Source organism: Alligator mississippiensis, chromosome 13, assembly GCF_030867095.1.
Source record: "Alligator mississippiensis isolate rAllMis1 chromosome 13, rAllMis1, whole genome shotgun sequence".
Taxonomy (NCBI): domain Eukaryota; kingdom Metazoa; phylum Chordata; order Crocodylia; family Alligatoridae; genus Alligator; species Alligator mississippiensis.
The window spans coordinates 1,829,726-1,846,884 of NC_081836.1; the positions used below are offsets into that span (position 1 = coordinate 1,829,726).

Consider the following 17,159-nt stretch of genomic DNA (forward strand, 5'->3'; position numbering starts at 1 on the left):
TGTAGCCTCACTAAATGTCATGCAGTGACCCAGCTGAGCCCCATAACCTGTGTGGCTAAAGCATACCTTTCATAAAGGCATTCAATACTTACTTGAAAGTCAGCAGGAAAGGAAGAATCCATCACTTCCCTTGACAGTTTCTTTCTCACATTAAAGATTGTACCTTGTATCTAATTTGAGTTTGTCTGGCTTCAGCGTCCAACCATTTGTTCTTGTTAATGGCTTTGCTACATTAGAGCCTTTTATTACCCTTATTTTTCGGTCCATGGAGGCACATGGACACTAACCAAATTGTCTCATTTTGTGATAAACCAAACATACCAAGATCTTTACAATTTTCCCTTTTATAGCATTTTGTAATCCCTGAATCATTTGTGTGGCTCTCTTCTGCACCCTTTCTGACTTTCCAGTATCTTTTTCTTTTTTTTAAATGCAGATATCACAAGTATATACATTACTCCAGCATTGTTCTCAACAATGCAATATACAGCATCGGAAAACCAGCTCTTTTGAAGCATTATTTATATATTTGTGTGTGTTTAATTTATTAATTAAAAACTATGTATGTTAAACTGTATTTATTGATTTATATTATAATTTTTATTTTATTATTATAATTTTAATGCATATAATTTAAAACTGTCTGGGACTGTTCTGCTTGCCCACATTGAATGTAATCAGGTCACGATCACAGTCCCTAGGCAACCACCAACTTCCAGTCCAGTGATTAATTCATCTTTATCCATCATAATGAGGTCCAAAGTGGAGTTACCTTGTGTGGGTGCAATAACTTTTCTGTTAGAAGATCATCATATGTGACTTTAGAAACTCTAATATAATGTTTTCCTGCTGGCTACATGAGACCTTCAGCGGATGCCAGCGGTTTGGGAGGGATAATGGTGATGGTGACAGTGTTCTACAAATTCCACTTTGGATGATTCGGCTTTCCCTTAAATCAAGAAATCCTCCACATCTATAAGCGTGACCCACTCTAAAAACTTCAGCGTTCCCATCAAGGGGTAGTTACTCCACTTAGGATGTCACACTGTGATCACCAAAGGACAAGCAACAAATAATTCAAAGTGTGCTCAGAGCATGTAGTTGAAAAGCATCCTGTGATGGATCAGAGTAGGTTTCCTTTAGTAAGAATAAAGGCAGCCTCTGGGCCAAGCTTGCTTCCCTTTGCTATACTTGCAGCCACTGCCAGCCTGGAGGAAAGAGCTGTGGTATGGGGTGGGGGGGTACATGCCTAATCGAAAGAAACCCCTCCACACATGATGTCCATCAAGCAGCTGTGACTAATGAGCAAATTGGAAGACATCAGAATTTCTTGGTGAATAATTCACAGGGGAAAACACTTTTCTGAAATTTTCCTGAAGTCTCCACTCCAAATAGGCTGCCACCTCTGCAGAGATTTTTGGAGAATACGGCGATAGCCTTCCCGGGGCCGTGCCCAAGGGGAATTTCTGTTGTGGTGAGGAACACAGCGGTTCTGTGAGCAACACCAAGTGCGATGGAATTTAATCTTCATGTAAAAGTGACGTGTGATTTTGGTTCTAGAAGATAAATGGCTTAGCTACAATATATAAGGCCACGTTCTCTCCTGGGGAGCAAATTCCCATTCACTTCATTTGAAGTTGCAACTGCCTACATTAGCACTGAATTTGGCCTGCAGCTTCCTCAGCTGTAGCCAAGGTGCAAGAGAGGCTATTGAGAGTTATAGCTGGCTTAAAAGCCTGGGATGTCTATACTGGTACGGGCGTTTGGTGCGATACTGGGAGAAGATTTGGGTTTGTACAGAAAGCTGGTTGTCATGAGCTCCTTGGAAAACTACTAAGGGAATGTAAGAAAAGAAACTGGTTTGGGCAAACACTATAGATATTGCTCTTTTTTTTTTTTGAGCATTGCACATGCCAAATGGAGAGCGCTAGGACTATAAGAAACTCCATGATAGGGTGCATTTATAGCAGAAATTGTGGCACTTCCATCCCTGGAGGTTTGGAAGACCTGGGCAGACAAAGCCTTGTCTGGGATGATGCAGGTGGGCCCGTCTTCCTGAGGTCCCTTCCAGCCCTCATTTTCAATGATTCAGTGTACTGAGAGCTCCTGAAAAATGGGGCATTCTCCTTTTCCTGGGGGAGCCTGGCAGGGGTCTCACATGGACCACTTCCCTCCCAAACGAATGTGGTTACACAGTAAATCGCACCTGTCTTGGATGATGAACCAGTTTCTGCACCCCCTTAGCCAGGACCCCGACCCTGCAGACTGTAGTAGGCAGTGGCACGGGTGTTTTCTGTTGCGCGTGCAGTTGTGAATAGGTGCAGCAGAATAAGAGCTTGAATGGGAACAGATGCTGTTACCAATTGAGCTTTGATTTCTAAGGACTAGGCAAGGGCCTATGCAGGAAACTTCAGCTGCAGCTCAGCAATGAAGCCCTGAAAACGCAGAGACCACTTGCTTGCAAAGTAGTCGCTGCCTGGGATTCCTCTGGTCTTGGGTGTCCGGTTGTAGAGTTACCAGAAGCACCAGCAACCCCACACACGGTCAGTCCGAGCTCCAGGGCTCGGCAACCTTGGAAAACCAAGTTCTCAAAACCAGGCATCAAAAGCCAGAAACATCCCGAAACAGCGATCGCTCTTGAATCTAGGCCACTCATTGTGATGCTTTGAAGTCCTGGGGCCATGGCAGCAAAAGGCAGGAGCCATGCCAAGGAATCAGTGTAATGCCATTGGCATGGGGCAGGAGGGGAGTGCGAAAAGAGAAGCAGGTGGGTACAAAGCGGGCAGGATCACTGAAGCAGGGGATTCAAACTCCTCCTGCTGGGGCTGTTCCCTTGCAGAAGGCTAAGCGCGCGTGCACCTGAGGACGTGATGTTTGGGTGTGACGGGCTGGTCAGCAGGTGGCACGGGACAGCAGAACTGGGTGCACTGTGGTGGAGGGCAGTGCAATGGGGGAAGCTTCTGCCTCGCCCGGAGCAAGGCTCCAGGCTGAATCCAGGGCCATCTCGCACTGAGGGCAGCAGCTGTCTCGGCAAGCCATAACCCCCCGGCATGTCTTGCTACCGGGCCCAGATCTCCCTGGGGGGGCAGCTTCAAAAGCTGCTGTCTGAGCACTGGTGATGAGCTGGCAGGACCCTTCAGCCGGACGCCCCTTTCTGCACTCCCCTTCTCCGACTCCAGCTGTTCCCTTAAGGCCTGTCCTCTCGCTGGTCTCCTGATGCTCCCTGCCCCTCTCCCCCTCCTCACAGCTCCAGACCTCAAATGTCTCCGTGGAGTTGCTTGTTTCTCTGACCTTTCTCCCCTCGAGTCCCCCAAGCTTTCCCACCTCCTCCTTTCCTTCCTCCTGCTCTGAATTCATAATGAGCTGTAGTTCTTCCCTAGACACCCACGGCACGTGCTTGCTGACCAAGGCAGTAGATGTCCAGTGTGGTTGGAGAGAAACGGGGTGAGCAATAGGCCCTGGAGTCTGTGCATGTTGGTCAGGAGCCTGTAATGCTGCCCTCACACCCCTTGGCATGGGGTTGACTTATAATGATAGTTCTTGGCACAGCTGTGCCAGTGCACTCGGTGCCATGTTCGTATACGATTAGTAGAGCCCCTTGTTTGCATTTCGTTGTATGGACCAATGTGATCCTAACGCGCCCGGACACTGGGAGGGCTGGCAGCGACGAGAATTAAACCCACGCCCGGTGAATTTGAAAGCATTGCTGTCAACGACCTAAGCTGAAAAAACTCGCTCCGTTGTCCAGGGCTGTGGCAGGTTAATCAACCGGTCTGTGTGGCCCAGCCATCGCTAGATGGTGTGCCGAACCGAGCGGGGTGGGGAGAAGCCAGAACGGTCGGAAGATTTTCATCCAGTTGCTTTCTCATTGGAAAGAGCTGGAAAATGCTGCTCTTTGTCTTGCTTTGAGGAAGTGTTGATACTTTATTTTGGGATGTCAGAGCAATGCTTTGGGATTGTTCCTTTCCCTATTATTTCAAGAGGTGGCAATAAATAATAGTGCTCTACTGTGCTTCGGTTAACCTGTAGTAATCTGATGTTATATAACAGTGGAAATCCATTATTTTTCAATCGTGAGGGCAGTTGCCAGAGAAGGCTGACCGCTGTCGTGGCCCTGCTTTACCTGCGGCAGCTTGGGGTGCTGTGCCTTGTGGTCGGGTGTCAGGATTGACTGTAGCTTTACTAATAGGTTAGATGAGGATTGTGTGGGATGGTTTGGACAGGGGTGATGCTGTTTCTGGATGAATTATGGCCTTCCGTAGTCCCTTCCAGCCCGGCTTCCACGATTCTGTGATTCTCCGATACTTTGCACCGACTGAAACCCCATCTCTCTTCTGTATCATTGTCTCCTGCATCTGTTGCACTGAAACCATTTGTCCTGTTCTCACTGGATTATGCATTGCTACTATGGACATGGCATGAAAGAACATGCAAGCAAAACCATCACATGAAATTCCAAAAACATGGCAAAGCAATGGCATAAAATGTTGAAATTCCAATTAAAATGAGAAATTACATAGCTTGGAAATTCAGTTTTTCAACAGAACTTTTTGGAAACCAGAATTTCCAAACAACGTGCATATTGTTCTGAATCTGAACAAAAATAGTTTGGAAAACTTGACATTTCCTATGAAATGGATATTCCAAGCCTCAGCCAGCTCTGGTGACATACGGTATTCGGCATTCATTATCTTCCCAATTAAAAAAAAAACCAATCAGGAAACAGAAGCCAAGGTTTTACAACTGAAGTGCGATGGTGGCTATGTGCTAACTCGGTGGCTGAGGAGCTGCAGGTCCCGCTGTAATCCACGTGCTCAGATTTGGTGCTGGAAGGGTTTCAGCATCTATTGTGTAAATGAGAACACTTTTGACCTGCCTGAATTAAAACGTCCAATTTTAAGAGCTGTGCTCAGCATCTGGGAATATTGTTACCGGCGCAGAGGCTGTGTCACTTATAGGATCACCATGAGGTAGAATAGGTACAAAGGACCCGGTGAACGAAAATTACTAATAAACACCTCCAGTTCAACCTAGGTCATTAATTGGAAAAACTCCATGTTCCAATTCTTGCCAACTGGAAAAAATGTTATTGTGGGTTTTTCAATCGTTGATGACTTTTCTTAAAGGCCCAATCCCTGGGTGTGTGTGGCTATGTGAGTTCTTTTTCCTTTCTTTCTTTTTGGAAAAGGTTACATTTTTAACCCTTGTGTTTAGAGAAAATCTTACCGATGTGACTTGAAAGCTCTCAATGCGAGGCTGACAAAATATGCAACACTTTAATACTAGCTAAAATCTCACCATTTTAAGTGTCTCACGATTTGCAGTTGGCATCGATGCATATTCACAGCTCAAATGGCTGTTCAGGAATATCTGTCCTAGCCTGGCTCTGAAAATTGGGAAGCAATCCCATTCGTTCTTGCTTTCCTGTACCTTTCCTGCAGACCTAATGCTTTTTCTGCTGCAGCAAAGTCTCCCTTATTCACTGTGTTGAGCGGGGTCTAATAGCGGGTGGGAACTAGCGGGAGGCCGAGCAGCAGTGGAGTTACTAGCCAGCTTGGCTAGCACAGGAGGGGCAGGGGACGGGTTCAGGGCTCGCCGTTCCAGCGGGGTGGGGATTCGGAGGCAGAGAACAGCGGCGTCTAGAAGTACTGATAAGAGTTTAATTATCAATGCACGAGGCGTTGTTGCAAGGAGGGAGCCGGGCTGTGAATCTTGGGAGGCCTTTGAAGTTCTAATGGAGAGGAATTGAAGCCCAAGGGAACAGGGCTGCTCCTGCTGACCCTTCCTTTGCACGTGTGAGCTGGGAGCTGGCTGCCTGGCACGGAGATGATCAAATAATTAAAGCAAAGACTGCAGTGGGTTAACAATTAGTGAGGACTCTTGATTTCCCCCCCCCCCCCTTCCTGCTGCTCTTGGACATGCCATGAGCTTTGGCTTCCACTTGCTATGCTGTTCTAGCCCTGTTCCCCTGCCCACCAAGCTGCTGTGTCCGGCGGACCCACACGCCATGCTAGGCCTCTGGCTTTTTGAGCTCCCCTGGTCCTCAGCAGAGCCCAGCCATCAGCCTGTGACCCCTTTGGCACCACTCCAGGGCACATACTTCTTGTTGGATGTAGGAAGCAACAACTTACCTGCCCTATGTCCCCAGAATCGGTGCCAGCCCCTCCAAAGCACCCAGTGGCTTATAAATGCCTTTTGCAGAGTTCTGCCCTTGTCGGGGCTCTCGTTCCTAGTTTCTCCCTTTTAAGGACACAGGGTAACTGAAGCAACTGGACACAGACTTGAGAGGATTTCCAAATGGTCACGTGTTGGATAGCACAAGAGACCTGGCAAGAACTGCACGCGGGTGTTAGAAATGCCAGTCCCGTGGTTGACTAATTGCTCACCCAAACAGCAGGATCCTGCTCCCAGTTCTTTGTCACATGAACCCCCAGCAAATGCTTGTGTCGTCCGTCTAGTGACCGCCACTCGGCCACCCTCCAACCAGAGTCCAGACTCGGACTGGTTTGGCCTGGTCCGTGTCCCGTTGTGGGCGAGGAGGCTTCCATTCGGATGAATAATCATTGCTAATTTCCCTGCATGACTGCAAGGATTTCCTCTGATGTCTCCTGGCTGTTCCAGCTCGAGCTGCAGAGCCAAACTGAAAGCATGGACTCGTATCATCTAAACGGTGCTTGGAAAGCGAGTTGGAATTTGCAATCCTGAGGCAGAGAGACCTCATCATATCAAAGAGAACTGGAGGTGTACGGAGACGGGGCCCTCAAACTACCACCTCCACCTGGATTGGAAGTCAGGTGGCTACAACCTTCCTCCACATTGAGGACTTTGTCTCTCCACTGCCCTGGCCAGATGGGTGTCTAGTCCAGCTGGGAATCCAGGTGCTGCATGAGGTCCCTGCCTTGGATGCAAAGGCAGACCACCCTCAGCCTGTCGCGTGGTCTCTGTTGCATTCTTTGCGTGTCTCTGCGCTGCATTTGACTGGCTTGTAATGCATGCTTGTGCTCACTTATTGTACTTTGAGATCTTTCATTGTACACGTGCCTTCAAGCAGCTGGGATTGCAGCAGGTGTTGCATAGTCTGAGCCCTGCAGTCACAGGTGGTTGAACCACTGGTATAGCCCCACTGCATTAGCTCCTTGGAGTATCCAACTCCGGTGCGTAGGTGGTTGAAACATCACCACCTTTGCCTTGGTTCATTGGCCCCTGCCGGTAAGGATTCAGCCGCTCGACTATCCTTTTTGCTGTCGTGTATTGTGTGTGCGAGGGGTGGGGTGACAATTCCCCCCAGCCTCTTCTTCCACATTTGTAGTTGTAGTTTGAAGTATTAGCAGAATTTGCAAGTGTTACCTGACAGGGGTCCTGCTATGAGCGCTTCTGCTGTGTCCCCCTTTTTCGCATTGCTGACCCAGAAGGAAGAGTACAGGTTTCAGGGGAAAAAATATCTTTTTTTATTACGGTTACCAGCTGGTGGGTGGACCAGAGGCCACTAATTGTGTTAAGAAGCTTCCCTTAATTACTGCTATTAACCCACTTTACAAATTCAATGTAAAATACAATCCCTGCCATTGCCTTTCTTACGATGCAATATTTTATCCACTTCCACATGCACAACATCTGCATGCGTGGATTGTATCTCCAGTATTAGCATGCCTCAGAGCAGTTCATTTCACAGTAGTATACATTGATCCTATGAAACATGAGCTTTCATTTCTACCCAGGAGAACTTTTACAATCTTTTCTCCGATGCCTGATGAAGGGTGTTTGTGCTTGAAAGCTTGCAATTAAGGAAATTCTTTTTGCAAAAATCTTGTTGGCCTAATAAAAGATATCACCTCTACCACGAGTCCTGATTGCCTTTTAATATACACTGAGGCTTTTTGTCAGGGATGGCCTTCTTGTTCAGGCTCTCGTGCAGGGCTCACCGCAACCAGGTGGTGCCGCGTGGCTTGAACTGGCAGGTACCCCAGTCACACAACTAGCAGCACCTGAGACCCCTGATCTCTCCTGCCTGGGCGCTGGGGAGCCAGGGTAATTGGTTTCATCTGAAGATTGCAGAAACCAGAAGGAAGCATGATTTTTTTTCCTCCCATCTAAACCCCAGGGGCTTTAGGAGCATTGCAACTCCCTGCTCCAATGCAGGGGCTTGCAGCCTTGGTGGCCGTCGCCAGAGACCCGTGAAACCTTGCGCCTAGATCCTAGCTGGCTTCCAAAGCCCTTCGGGAGTCTGCGGCTGTGTCTGCGCCTCTCCAGGGAGCAGTGTTTAAACCCAGTGTCTTATTTAAGTGTGGAGAGGAAGCTGTGGGAGCCCGGCTGGGCCCGCGGCAGCGCCGACCTTGCTGCTGCCCCTCCGGAGCGTGGGCCTGACCCGTGCACTGAGGAGGTTGTAGGTAGCGTGCTCTTGCATTACGAGCAGGAAATCTCCTGGGCCCAGGCCCTCGCTGCGCAAATTACCCAGGGAAAATGGGCAGAAAATCTTCAGATTAACAATAACAAATAAAAATGGATTTGAGATCTCGGAGGCAATTACTCCGTGCTGAGGGCAAGGTGGCTCTTTAGCAGTCTGAGCAGCGCCTCGCTGGGGAGCACGGGGGCTCGTCCTGCGGCTGAGCCAATGAAGTCGCACCAGAAGCCCTGGAAATTCTTTCAAATTGTTCTGCTAACATTAATAAATGCCTCAAAAGCTCCTAATCTGCTCTGTCAGGAGCATGACGTCCGGGCGTTTCACAGCCAGCTCACGTCCCTGCTCCTTGTCTCCCACACTCCTTTCCTGATTTGTAATAGTAAGTGAAAGTGGCACCCGTTCCTCCAGCTGCCCGGGCTGGCACTGTGGCGAGCCCAGGCCCCCGCTGGGGGAGGGCGCCCCGCTGGCTAGTGTCCCGGACCAGAGCCCAGCGGGGACACGGATCATTATTAGCGGCAATAGGATTTATTATTTGTGTTCCAGTGCTTAGCGACCCAGCCAAGACCTGGGCCCCCGCGGTAGATGCTGCACACACACAAGGTAAGGTCTGTTCCACATGCCGCTCTTGTGCCACTGGGGTTATTTGGAGTGGAGGGTGGGGCTTTCCCCCCACGAAAATAAGTCGACGAGCGCTGCCCTTAATGTGGCCGCTGTCGCGCTGTTGTGGAGGTGCCTCGGGGGAGCAGCCTGTTACCTAGCCAGGGCTGCAATTCGGAGGCACAGCTATTTATTTTCAGGGCGAGCGCAGGGATGTGGCACCTCCATCTCCTGTGTCCCCTGAGTCCGATCTGTAAAGCAAAGGCAGAGGTCGCAAAGAAGGTTTCTGGTGACGGCGAGGGGAGGAGGACGGGTCTGATGGACAGGGGTGAAGGAAGGGCAGCTCGACCCACACCCACGGAGACACTCCCGGACCCCCGGGCTTTGTGCGTCGGGGCCCTATGATCCGAAGCATGGAGGGGATATGGAGCAGATGCAGGCATGTGCAGGGGGATGTTGAAGGCATGCTCTTGGGGCCTCGTCTCTTCCCACGAGCTCTCCCGCGTGGACTGCCTCAGGCTGGAGCTGTGCGCTGCGGTGCCTCCTGACAGCAGCTTTGGGGTGCACACGTTAACCCGAAATGCCTAAGTGAGGGTGAAGTGCTCAGCTGAGCCGCAGAAAAGCTGGTGCTTTACTGACGGAGGAGCGGGCAAAGGCGCTGTGCTTGGAGGGAGAGGGCCCACTCCACCATCCCTCTCGTCCCGACTCCCCTCCCGGTCTCTCCCTCGGACAGGGGGTGCAAGGGGAGCAAGCTGCCACCTGCCCTTGTGGCTCCTGGTCTGTAGCGGGTTGCAGAGCATGGCACGGGGGCAAGGGCGCAGCCCAGCATCGCTTGCTGCCCGGCCCAGGGGTAAAGGAGCAGCCCCTTCCCACCAGACCGTCTCCTTCCTCAGTGCAGAGCTCTGTGCAGGGCTGAATTGGGTCCTACATCTTCCAGGACCTGGGGCAGGGAGAGAGCCAGGGCAGAGCAGTCGGGAATTAGTCGCACACGCTTTCCCCCGCCGGGCACGGCACCCCCAGAGGCCTGCGCTACTGGCTTCCCTCCTATTTCTACCAGCACTCCTCTCTGTTCTCGGCCCCCAGGGAGCTGGGGGTGAAAGGCAGGGGAGAGGAGCCTGGGGTATCTGTGCCCATGTGCCTACATCCCTAGATGCCCGCCTGAGGTCCCTGCCAGCCCCGCTTTTCTATGATTCAGCGCACTCTCGTCGGGGCATGCGGCACGTGACGCAGCTCCTCTCGCCCTCCCTGCCACAACTGCTGGCAGGTCTGGGTGGGGGTCTCCGTTTTTAGCTCTCGCTGTGGGCAGAGCTGGGAGAAACATGGGTAGCTATGGGCACCCTGTGCTTAGGACTGCCGAACAGCCATTGCATCACATTTTCCATGCCAGCCTCTCCTACTAACTTTTTAATTTTGACCAAAACAATTTGGTCCTGTCTGAGAATGAGAATAAGGAAAAAGATATACTGGTTTCCCTGCGTTTAAAAAGCCATTCTCACAACAGCTTCCCTGAGGAGCTCCACTACTTCTAAGCTTCAAGCATCAGAATTTGATATTTGCTTCTCTCTTTTTGTCTCCCTGAAAAAAGGCAGCCGAGGTTGGCCAACGCACAGGCAACCTTACGTGTGCTATTCCCTTGACTTTGCAATCCCCGTATTGTTTGAACGTAGGTTTTTATGCGGGGTCACGGTGATACCATTGCCCCCGGAGTGGATGTATGTCTTTGGCGAGACTTTCTCTTCTTGTGTCTACCTTCTGCTTGCTCCTCTTCAGTCGATCTCCAGCCTTCTCTCTCCAAGTTTGCACCCACTGGAGAAGGATTGTGTGTGCTGTGCGTGTTGCGGTGGGGTCCTGATCTAGCCGAGGCCTGTTGGACACTGGACATAAGGCAGTTCTGCCAACAGTAACGCTCCTGCTAAATCACGAGCATGGTCGACTCTTTGCAGGCACAGAATGAGGAGGCTGAAGAGCCCACGGTGTGGGTAGAGCACGCTGAAGTGCAAGAACAGAGAGAAGACATCCACACGCTGCAACATGGATTCGTTCCTATTTTAAACACGCTGCCTCTTCTCGCGGACATGCTGTGGTATTTGCAAAAGGTCACCTCTTGGTGTGTAGGGAAAAGGTGATCGGTAGAGGCGTGTGTGACTTGGGGGTAGGAGCACGCTGCCTTGCTGCACATGTGGGTGTACACACCTTGCACACAGCTTAATGGTACAGGTGAGTGCTGCTGGGGGACACGAGGGGGTGTTTGCACAGCCTCAGAGTGTTGGTGGGTGTACTGTGGAGGTACAAGCCTGGTTTAGGTGTCCTGAAGAGCATGGAGGAAGGGTTGTGAGCACGCTCTTTTATGCGGGATGTAAGCACGCTGTTTGCAGAAAGCCTCACAGCGTAGCTTGGACTGTGCTTTCTTCCTGACCGTTTGTTAAAGGGGAGCAATTTTTTAATGTGATTTTTTTTTTTCCTTTATTTTTCAGTGAACTTGTTAGATACATCGACGATCCCCGGGGACTGGGGCTGGCTCACATACCCTGCGCACGGGGTAAGTATGAGGCTCTTGCCCAGCACGGTGAACAGAACAGATCCTGGGGTGTACAGTGCACACAGCCTTGGCCCATGACAGGCGAGCTGGGTGTACCCAAAGGAGAAATGCCCATGTCTGCTTCCTGACAAAATTAGTCTGCAAGTGACCTTGGCAGAGTTTGCTTGCTCCTGCTGTAGCACAATGCCACTTCCCTGGGATTTCTCCTGCAGGTTGCAGGTGGGTTGGGCAGCAGTAATGCATGGTGGCATCCCTCCTCAGCCCTCTTTGAGCAGTGCTGTGCCAAGCTGCAAGTTGGTGTCATCTTTGACGGTTGTCTAAGCTCTGGTCTGAATTAGGCTGCTTCTGTCACCACAGCTGCTGGCCACAGACGGCAAATGCCACAGGGAAGCTGTCCGTCCAAGCACACTCACTTCTGCTGCTCCGCGTCTCCAGCGAGCAGCTCTGCTGGCTGGGTTGGAAGTGACCCCGGGGGGGCAGTAGCTGCGGGAGGGACTGTAGCAGCCAGCAGAAGGCATGGCCATGCCTACACGCACGTACTGGATACTGGGCAGTAGCAGGAACCCTTTGCTGGGAGAGGTGGTGGTCCGCTGGCAGCATTTAAGTAGCATGAGCTAGAGCTCGGGCACCGGCAGGCTGGAGCTACTCCCAGGATCTGATCAGCTCCAGGATGCCATTGTTTGTCTGTGCTAATACAGCTGCAGAGATGTGTATCTGCCAGAAAACTGTTAGTCCTGAAAGGTAACCACATACCAACAGCACCGCTCTCTGATATACCTTGAGGGATTATAGCCTCCCTGTAAGTTCGGCAGTCATTTATCCATCCATTTCTGCCCGCAGCTGGGAGCAGTGTAACCTGCAGCCTTTGTGTGTACATGCAAATGCACCAAATGTATGTGCAAACACGCCTGCACCCCTAGCACAAATACATGCCTGTGCACGCCTTCGCACGCAGAGCAAAAGCCTGCATGCACAAGCCCAAACACACGTCCTTTCCCTTCCACGTAGACCTGCACTCACTCACTGGCTCTACTTTTGGCTCATGCATCTGACACCCCACCGCCCCCCACACCCAATGCACAACACACACATGCTCACAGCCCCAGCTTCTCGAGCTGGCACACATACTCTACGTGTTCACACAAATCCTGCTACCCTCTTACCATTTCCCACCCACATGCCCAGCGCCCCTCTCCAAGATGCACCTTTTTTATTAGGCTCGGCATGGGATTGAAACACAAACTGACACCAATTTATCTGCTCGCTGCTCTTTGCTTCCTGTAGCTGGTGGTTTCTTAGCTGTAGCTTGCAGCCTATGTCCTTGCTCTCCAGGCTGCCATGCTACCACAGATGCATCTGGCCAGCTAGCCAGTGCTGTGTTGGTCAAAATCAGACTTAAGTCCTGGCAACGGGGTTTGGAGAGCTGTGCGCTGTCATGAGACCTTGAGGCTTAATGATACTGGGTGTTTGCTGGGGTATTATACCCCCTTGCAGGCTGAATAGCTTCTCACTCCTTGTTGCACCAAGGTGCGTGCCTCTGGAGGGATGGTGTGGTCTCATCTTAGACGGGCATAGCTGCAATGCCGCCTAGCATGGAACAAATACTGAGCGAGTTGTGGCCTCTTGTGTAGGGGGCAAGGGTAAGCCCAGCCTTGCATTGCAGGGGCATGGGCTGCAGGGTGGTCATCCGCAGCCTTGCAGCGGTGTGGGTAGCTACCCAGAACCACCTACCTTTGCCCTTCCTCTGCCTCATCCCCCCACAAGCATTTGCAGAGCCGAGGCTGGTTCCACAAAGACTCTTGGAGCGAAGCATTTGCAAAAGGGTCATTTGAAATGGAGCCCAGAACCTGACCGTAAGACTTGTCCTTGTCCATTTGGGGAGCAGAAACCCTCCCGCAAGCCTTCAGCAACCAATCCCACAACACAACACAATCTATAACGTAAAGATTACATCTTCCAGGAATGGGGATATGGCAGGGCCTCTGCTCGCATGTTATTTTTTCTTGTCTCCTCTTTGTCTCCTCTCCAAACTAAATGGCCCTAATCTTTTCAGCTCCTTCTCGGACAGAAATCTTTCCTGGCCTGTAATCATTTCCATCGATCTGTTGCTGGAGCCTTGCTGTCCCCGCTGTGTCTGTTTGAGAAGGAGTGATCAGAGCTGTGAATTCTTTCTAATAAGGGCAAGGAGATTTTATGAAACATTATCCGATTTGTAAAATACTAAACGATTAGCTCAGCAGTAATTGTACCACACAGACACTGCAAGAAGGAGTGTCCCGGAAGCCCAGTAGGTTCACAGATGCTCAGGTCAGAAGGGACCGCCGTGATCATGTCCTCTGAGCCCCCTGCAGACACCAGGCCACCGGCCCTCCTGGGGGGAGCTCTTGTTTGAGCTAGCAAAACATCCCGTTCTGATCTAGCAAATCGCCAGTAACAGAGAACCTCCCCTACCTTGTGGCAAGATATTTGAATAACTCTCACTATTCATATTTGCTGTTGTTTTATAGCTTGAATTCACCCCGCTTCAATTTCCAGCCGCTGGATCTTGTTAGGCCTTTGTGTGCTATACTAGCGTGCCCGTTACCACAGTTTTGCTCCATGTATAGGAACAGGTCATCCTTAGTCTTCCCCTAAGGATGCTAAATAGACAGAGCTTGGACTATGTCACTATGAAGCATGGCAGATCTTTTCCAGCCCACCTTTGCCACCATGTTCCCCACTATGTTCCCTGGTGCTTTATCCAGGTGAGGCTTATAGGGGTCAGATCTAGACTGGCAAAGTCTATGCTAAAATGGGACTTGCAATAACTACTTATATCATAAGAAAAGATTGAGAACCCCTGGTCCAGCAGCCACAAAACTCATTAGGCACCGGTGTGTTGGATGGCAAAGATCCCTAGGCACCTGGTCCTGTTTAAGCTCAGTTGTGATCCATACACAAGGCAGTGCTTAAACTCCTCCAGAGTCTCCCAGGTGGACTGATCGGGGTGTGCCCGAGACAACCAACGCACCAAGTCCAGCGCGCAGTGCGGCAGTCGTGCTCACGTTCATCCCGAATGTACTTGGAGGAGGTGCTGATGGATAGAGAAAGGGCAGACCCGAATCAGGGCTGTCCCGCTTCTGAGCACCAAACGGCTAATGTTTCTCCATGTCCCAGGGAGTTTTGCCTCCTCCTGAGGCTGAACCTGATGGGTGATGTGGTACCCAACTGATGCCACATCCAAGACTTGTGCTCTGAGCTTTCCTAGCACATCAGGAACACACCTGCCAAGGGGAGTCCACCAGCCGCTTGGCATGAGCAGGGGGCTATAGCAGCAGGGGCATGAGGAAAATGAGGCGCTGAGCTGTGCAGCAGGCAGAGCTCGAGAGGACGCGCTGATCCAGGAGCCGTGGTCAGAGCAATGCCATCCCCTGGCAGGAATCTGTGACTGATTCACCTGCCTAGGAGCCGTGGTTCATGCAGAACAGACTTGGTGCCAGGATTGAAGTTGTAGTGCGAGAGGATCCTTGCATCTCCAAACTCAGGCTGAGACCGGTGCAGGGTGATGCTGCAACCCGGAGAGACCTGTGGCGGTGGGGGTGCAGCCGTCTAATAGCCCAAGCTCAAGGTACCTTTGCCAGGATAAAAGTCAAAATGCCCCCCACCTCCACCCCTGAGCCTTCGCCCTGTTGGGCTAGCGTGGGTAACTTGCGCCAGCCCCGGCAGCTGGCAGCACGTAGCAGAGGGACGTGGCTAGCATCCCATCTGACCGCCTTGGACCTCCCAGTCCAAATGTGCCTCCCCACGTAGGGGGAGCCTTCAGTTCAAGTGCAGAGCAGGACTTGAGCTCATGCCTGCAGCCCGTCACACATCCCCTTAACCGCTCGGCCGCCCTGCACCTCAAACAACGGGTCCCAAGACACCCCTGGCCCCAACGTACTGCACAGTACTCCCCTTCCCCTTGCAGACAGCTGCCTCCATCCTCCACCCGCCTTCTTCCTTCTGCTGGGAGCGTCTGCCTGCAGGTGGTGGGGCTGAGGCTCAGAAGCTGCCCGTGGGGTCACTGCCCTCAGGCCAGGTCACTCCAGCTGTGAGCTCTTCCAACCCCGAGGAGGGCAGGGGGTGTGTGGCACAGCTGGACGTTCCTCTGGATGAGCAACTCCTGGGTGTTGCCTGTCACAATCCAGCCAGCATTTAAATGTGGCTCATCGCCCTCCACTTGCTTGACAAGTCCAAAGTGGGGAAGGGTCACGGAGAGCAGCTCTGCCCCCCTCCAGGCTCAGCTCCTCTTAATGATGACTTCAAAGTGCTCCCAAGAGATTCGCAGTGGCGCTGCCCTTTGCATTGTAATTAAAGGCCCCACCTGCGTTGAGCAGACCCCTTCATCCGATGCCAGCCCCCTCCAGGAAAGCGCCCCGTGCCCCCTTCACCCTTCCCTCCTCTTGGCCCACATGGCATTTGACCTGTCAAATCAGAGAGTCGTCCCCACCCCCGCACTCCATCCCTCTGCACATTGTCTTTCCACTGACTAATTAACGCTGATGAGATGAGTCAACATGTTATTAATAATTATTGTACCGCCGGCTTTGATTTACTGAGTCCAACAGGAAACGATTGTGTTCAGGCGCCACGTATCTAACAAGGGTGCATGATTTCTGTGATGCTAACGATGATGGGAGCGCCCTGAGCGGGGCGCAGCAGTCTCCCACGCTCCCCGTGACCTCCTCTGCAGCCCGCCTGCCAGGTCCTGTGGGGCCTGACAGCAGCCTCCCCCTCGGGCCCCAGGGCACAATGCACGGAGATGCTGCCATGTCGGATGCGTGCGACTGTGCTAATAGCTTTGTTACGCCCCGAGCATGCCCAATGGGATTGTGCTCCTTCCCAGGCCATCAGCTCAGGCCCGGTCTGCCTTGTTCCCAACTGCAGAGTGCTGGATCCCTCGCCATGCAATGGTCTGTCTGGGGGAAAGTGGGAAGTTGCTCTCTGTAATGTCCCCACTGACCCACCACCTGTGAGGGGCAGGTGCTTGGATGACATGCAGTGAGGACGTCTTGCTGGGCAACCTCCCTCCACTTTACCACGGGTGCATGTACGTGGCCCCCAGAGAGGAGCACAGTCTAGCGCTGAGAGCAGGTGATCCCAGCTTTGCCACTCACCCTCAGTCAAAATGCTTCACCTCTTGATCCCTTTCCGTGCAGCGGGGCTCGGGATACTTGTCCGCTCCGCCTCAGGCAGGCTGCAGGCCCGAGTCAATTAATGTTTGCAAAGCGTTGCGAGTTGCTGGGGAAATGCAGAGATTACCGTCGTTCGCTTTTCGGGGTGGATGCTGAGCGAGGGCAGGGCCCGTCCTGAGAGCGGGTGCAGAGCCTTGATCGTATCTGGGCGGCTGGCTGGCTCGGGAGCCAGGAGCGCGGCGCCTGCAGTGCGTTGCTCGGCAGAAATCGTTTGTTTTCCAGATGGATGTCCCGATAAGTGGCAGGTGCCTTATTCTCTGTCACTCTCGTTTCTGGCTGTGCTGTTGGGAGGGAGGGAGAGGAGGTATGGAGATTTCCACACCCTGAACCTCTCTCCTTGCTCTGCTGCGGGGCCTTTTTCTGCTCCCCAAGAAGAGCTGTTCTGGAGGACTCCCGGCAAAGACCATTA

The 17,159-nt window shown here is 51.9% G+C and overlaps 1 protein-coding gene across 5 annotated transcripts in view; it reads left to right on the forward strand.

The window, feature by feature from the left end:
- The window catches only part of EPHA8 (EPH receptor A8), a 120,756-nt gene that overhangs the window by 52,462 nt on the left and 51,135 nt on the right, over positions 1-17,159 (forward strand). For 3 of the 5 annotated variants that reach the window (XM_059716221.1, XM_059716222.1, XM_059716220.1), the window contains exon 2: positions 11,473-11,537. Coding sequence is in view for 3 of the 5 variants with exons in the window: in XM_059716220.1 (XP_059572203.1) it covers positions 11,473-11,537 (65 nt within the window). In the remaining 2 variants the exon portion in view is untranslated. Of the gene's footprint in view, positions 1-10,941; positions 11,216-11,472; positions 11,538-17,159 lie in introns of all 5 variants that reach the window. The other 2 variants (XM_019495293.2, XM_059716223.1) reach the window with 2 other exon arrangements.